Source organism: Callospermophilus lateralis, chromosome 13 (genome assembly GCF_048772815.1).
Source record: "Callospermophilus lateralis isolate mCalLat2 chromosome 13, mCalLat2.hap1, whole genome shotgun sequence".
NCBI lineage: Eukaryota > Metazoa > Chordata > Mammalia > Rodentia > Sciuridae > Callospermophilus > Callospermophilus lateralis.
Window position 1 is genome coordinate 96,371,073 of NC_135317.1, and position 5,983 is coordinate 96,377,055.

General features: G+C 45.9%; 1 protein-coding gene across 1 annotated transcript; it reads left to right on the forward strand.

The window, feature by feature from the left end:
* Positions 1-212: 212 nt before the first annotated feature.
* On the forward strand, positions 213-1,889 carry Znf648 (zinc finger protein 648). The gene has a single exon (XM_076872855.1). It carries the CDS (start codon positions 213-215, stop codon positions 1,887-1,889), a length of 1,677 nt encoding a protein of 558 aa, XP_076728970.1.
* Positions 1,890-5,983: the final 4,094 nt, after the last annotated feature.

The following is a 5,983-nucleotide window of genomic DNA, read 5'->3' on the forward strand; positions in this document are numbered from 1 at the left end:
CCAGCTCTTCCTGCCCTTGGGGAGGCTCAGCAACATGCCTGGCAGGTTACCAGTTGGAAACAGAGCTATAGTGAGAACCTCAGTCCCTCTGGTTATGAAAGTCTAAGTACACTCTGTGATTTCCTCTTCACACCTCCCTTTTTGCAGGTATCCTGAGCCAAGCAAAGGTTCTTCCCTGGAAGAGCAGACAACAGAAGCTCCTGCTGCACAACATGGCAGAAGGGGACTCCCAGGACAGGTGGGGCAAGGGGTCCCTTGGCAGCCTGACTCATGACAACCAGATGTTGAGCATGAACTTAAAGAGTGAAGATGAGGATGGTGGGGAGGCAGGAGATACAGGGGACTCTGGTGAGCAGGCTCCTCCAAGGGGCAGCTCCCCAGTAAATGACCATTATCCTGACTTGCAGTGGCAGAGTCCCTCGTTCAAGGAGGAAGAAACCTTCTCTGATCCTGTTAGTGCTGGAGACACGGGGGAGAAACCTATAGAGATGCCTGGAAAGATCAGCTGGGAAAGAGAGGAGTCAAAGATCACCCTGGCTCAGGAGTCCCCTGAAGCAGGTGCAGCTTTGGGTGCCCTTCCTAGGGGCCTCTCACACGGTCGTTTGCAATCTCCTAGAGACTCACTACCTGTGGGGGATGATGGAGGCTCCAAGGCAAACCAGGACACATCCTTGGATGTCCCATCCAGCTTCCTGGACAATGAAGAGTATTTCTGTGCACAGAAAGATATAGACACATCTCCAGACAACTCTCCGGAGTGCTTTCCTGGAACAGATAGCATTTGGGATCTCCCTACGCATGAGACAAAGGCACAGGACCAGGGATCTGCCAATCCAGCCTGTCTGGCAGCTGCAGTGTTGGCAAAAGCGCGGAGCAGCAGAAAAGACCAGAACCCAGCTGCTGAGCCAGACCGCAGGCAGGCAGAGGGGCATCCCTACAAATGCCTGCGGGGCGGAGAGGCCTTCCAGAAGCCCCGCGAGCTGCCTGGAGCTGCAGGACACGGCAGTGCCAAGCCCTACGCTTGTGAGCTGTGCGGAAAGGCCTACTCCCACCGGGGCACGCTCCAGCAACACCGGCGCCTGCACACGGGCGAGCGACCTTACCGGTGCCCTTTCTGCGACAAGGCCTACACCTGGTCCTCGGACCACCGCAAGCACATCCGCACCCACACCGGTGAGAAGCCCTACCCATGCCAAGACTGCGGGAAGGCCTTCGTGCGCTCCTCGGACCTGCGCAAGCACCAGCGCAACATGCACAGCAACAACAAGCCCTTCCCGTGCTCTGAGTGCGGCCTGACCTTCAACAAGCCGCTGTCATTGCTGCGCCACCAGCGCACGCACCTAGGCGCCAAGCCTTTCCGCTGCTCCGCCTGTGACCGGGAGTTCGCAGTGGCCAGCCGCATGGTGGAGCATCAGCGCGTGCACTCTGGCGAGCGGCCATTCCCTTGCCCCACCTGTGGCAAGTGCTTTACCAAATCCTCCAACCTGTACGAGCACCAGACACTGCACACAGGGCAGAGGCCCTTCAAGTGCGCTGACTGCGGTGTGGCCTTCGCACAGCCCTCGCGCCTTGTGCGCCACCAGCGCATCCACACCGGTGAGAGGCCCTTCCCTTGCACACAGTGTGGCCAGGCCTTTGCCCGCTCCTCCACCCTGAAGAGGCACCAACAGATTCACTCTGGAGAGAAGGGATTCCTGTGTGCCGAGTGCGGCAAGGCATTCCGCATTGCGTCGGAGCTGGCTCAGCACATCCGGATGCACAACGGGGAGAGGCCCTACCAGTGTGAGGACTGTGGTCAGGCCTTCACCCGTTCCAACCACCTCCAGCGACACCGAGCCAAGCATGACACCTGCAAAAAGGAGCCCATCCCTTCCTCCTCTGATGAGTGAGGGCGCAGTTGGCTAGTTCCGGGGCGGGGGGGGGGGGGGGAGGCAGACACTAGGAACCTCACTGCTTGGAACCTCCCCCCATCCCCCCTCAGAGCCCCACATGGTGTGACCAGACAGCCTCACTGGTCAGCTGTCTCCCGGGGATTGCTGGTCCCAGGGTGGTCTGTCTCCATATTTTATTTGTTGTCATAGAAAGGTACCACAAGGATGGCTCTGTGCGAATTCACGCCTGTCTTCCGTGGCTCAGAGCCAGATGCAATATGAAAAGGGTGAAATAGAAGAGTAGAAGATGGTCAATAGCTGAGTTCCTTGGGTCAGGGGCCTCAATCAATCAGAAACTATTTATAGAATTATTTGCTGGGTACTGTAAGGACTCCAGGAATACAGAGAGGAAAAAGATTGTCCTGTCCTGCCCCCAAAGCCATACGCAAATACTGAGAAGGCATGTATGGTTTTACACAATAAAGGAATCCCAGAAGTGGTCCCGGTGATGGGCTCTTCTAAAGAACAAAGCCTACCTGGGGTAACTGAATCCCATATAGACACGCGGCTGTCCTTTCAGTTCACTGATGAAATGACTTTACTTTTGGGAACCTCTCCATGAGTTTTGACTTTGAAGTGGAAAAGGCCTTTACCTTATAAAGGGGTTGGGGGTGGGATATGTCCTATGTTTAAGGATCAGTTATGCAGGAAGTTCAGAACAGCCTGCGTCCCACCCTCAAAATTCGTATGTGCATCCTCTCTGTCTACCTCTTTTTCTGCTCCCACCCTGCAAGTTTAATCATAAGTAATATTTGTGGAGGAACTGGCTTTTTCTTCCCATTTACAGGGAAGCACAGAAATTCCTCCAGATAGGCTGAACTGGCTCATGAAAACTTTTGGGTTCATTTAAATTTGCCTAGATCATTAGGTCTGATTTGAAGCAAATAAAGCATCCTTTGCCCAAGTGCCTGTTGGCTTGTCTGTTTTGGTTTCAAAGCCTTAAAACCAGGTATGAAAGTCTTCATGACTCACCTTTGTCTTCTAATGGGATTATTCAAACTTTGCATTACTGATAGCCATGTATTTATATGTATATTGATTTTAGTGAAGTCAATGGTTCTTTTTTTAAAATGCTCTTTGATGTCTATAAAGAGATTTTGAAGTTTTTTTAAATTTTTAAATTGTCAATAGACCTTTATTTTTATTTATTTATATGTGGTGCTGAGAATCGAACCCAGTGCCTCATACATGCTAGGCAAGCACTCTGCCACTGAGCCACAATCCCAGCCCCAAGTCAATAGTTCTTAACTCAATAGTTCTTAATCAGCTGGGAGGAATCTTATGATTTCTCAGAGAGCCTTTGGTGCACACAGGCAAAAGGGACATCTCATCATACCAAAGTTAAGATATTCCACAAGTAAGTCTAGTAATTCTTTCCTTTTGTGACTATCTTTAGCACATTCCAAAAATTGCCACTAAAATATACTAAATCTGAATTTCTCTTGAATTCTACCTGATTTTGACCAGGGTGTGACTGCCAAATCATATTCTCCAAATGTGTAGAAAGCCATGTGTATGTGGGGTGGGGAGAGTAATATATATAGCTGTGCCTGATTGAGAAAAGTGACCTTAGTAAGACAACTTCGGTCAGCTTCAGTCAAAAACCCTGGAGGGTTTGTGTGTTCCTCCCTTAGATATATCTGCATGTCCACAAGACAGAGTTAGTCTTAGTTTATCCTTGTTATTTATCAGTGAACTTGGGCTTTTGCTTCTGGGATTGCATTGTCGAAATAGGAATTATGATAATAGGCAATGAATGTTGGAACCATCCTAACAGATGACAGGAACTGTGACTGACTGCAAGAGCATACAATTGGTTGAGAAGTCACAAGAATGAACTTGTGAATGAACAGAGCAAAGACTAGTAGTATATTTATTCCTGGGAAATCAGCAAAATATTTGAAGACTGAAACATTATTCTTTTTCTCTGTATTCTTTTTTGAGGATGGTTGTCAGTACGATTTACACTAACTTAAAAATTTAGATTGGTTCTATAGTTTTTTAAAGGAGTTGTTCCCAGAACTAATTCATAAAGTGGCTGCATGGGAATCATCTCACTGTTTGTTAACCATGCAGCTTGCTGAATCTTTACCTTGAACACAGATACAGGTCTGCGGTGCAATATCTGGTATGGCTTCCCAGATGGGCACACCTTTGGGAAAAGAGGGAATGTACTTCTTGTTAATAGGCAGAAAAACTGGCATAGCTTGTGCTAGGTATTTTTGGTGCTCTGTACTATGTTTCTGGAATATAACGGGTAGAATGTACTGACTAGGCCAAAGAGAAGTTCATTAATTATTCAAGCTTATCACATTTAAGCAAGTCACATTTTAAGGAAATTTGTCCCAATCACTCTTTTCTGACATAACCTGCCAAGATTATGCTGAGTAGGTTTTGGGAAAAAGCAATCTCATTCTGTAGTCACAGGTCACAGGGTGCACAAATGGAAAGTAAGAACAAAGCATGGACAGAGACAAAAGAGAAGCCAACCAATGACAAGGTAGCCTGGCACAATTCTGCTCAATGGAGCATGAACATCCAAAGTGGGGGGCAAGTTAGCCATTTCTTTGGAGAAGAATCAGTACTTGAGGACAGGAGGATATTCTAGCCTAGATTGTTGCCCTAAATTATGCTGAGTTGCTTTTTTGGCCTTCTATAAACCCATACTACATTACATCTTATTTTCCTATTATATAATTAAAAATCAGAGAAGGGCCTTCTTTGTGACAGCATTTAAAGCGTCGCTTGGGACTAATGCTGTTTCCACAATTTAGTTTGCCAATATTAATTTGAACATATATATTCATTTATTAGGTTCCCATTTAATAAAAACTCACCTGATGGATTCACCAGAGTCTATGATAATCCTGACCCACATCCTTTAGATTATAATGAGAAGAGTCAATACTTACAGACTGCTCAGTATGTGCCAGAATTATTCTAAGTGTTTTACACATATTCAGAATTTAATTTTAAAAGAAAATTATGGTTATTATTATCCCCATTTTTTTTTTTAAAGATGAGGAAATCAAGGGACAAAGAAGTTTAACTGTCCAAGATATCATAGCTAGAAAGTGACCGGCATAGTAATGATTTAGCATTTAGGCATGCTTGCCCCAGAGACTGTATTCTTCACCACAGGGCCAGCTGCCTGTTTGGTATGGAAGGATATTCTGTAATCGTTGATGATTTGCAGTTTTAAAGCACAAAGCATTAATTAAAAGGAAAGTTGAAACCCAGCACAGCAGAAATCATGGTGTGCTGGGAAGAAGACCTGTAAATTACTTAAGAAGGATTTTGGGAGAGCGTGGGTTTGGCAGCTATTAAGCATTAATTCCTGGGTAAGATTGTCAAAAAGCTGGTCAGAAGGAAGGGATTGGAGCCAAAGGAGGGATGGTCCCTTAAAGACCCACCAATGTTTCACATCTCTGTCTAAAAACATACTGTCCCTGGGCTGCACACAAAGCAATCTATCAGCAAGGAATCTTGGCACTCAACATTTACACACATCTTGTGATCTCAATGCGTGTACACAGAAAAGCTGTATTACCCTGGTATGAACACCATAGATCAACCAGGAAATCCAACAAGACCTTAAAAAAATATTGTTCAGAAGAAAATCTTTGTCAAGCATCAATTTAATTGATAGAATGCTAAAGTAGATGCCATTGCTCAATTCAGAAGTAGAAGAAGAATTACAAACTCCATGACCCATGAAAATATTGCCCCAAATGAAAGAATTCGCCATGTCATCAACCAGAAGAGGGTACCTGTTTCAGTTGACAGGGAAGCTCATTTTAACCCTCCCTCCCTCCTACCTGAAACCATGCCAGTACAATTTTCCCACTGCTGCTGGATAATATTTTTATATCTCTTTCTCCTTTTTGTTTTTTGTCCTCACTCCCCCTCTCCCAAATTGGTTCAGAGTTTCACTGACCTAGGAGTGGAACTCAGTAGGTCAGGAACTTAGTAGATTGATTCCGTGATAGAATGGAGCTTCTGTAAAACACAAGTTAAAACTAAGATTTAAAGAAAAACAGACTTCTCACATC

Coding starts and splice junctions, on each gene's coding strand:
- Znf648 (XM_076872855.1), top strand. CDS start 213: ATGGCAGAAGGGGACTCCCAGGACAGGTGGGGCAAGGGGTCCCTTGGC.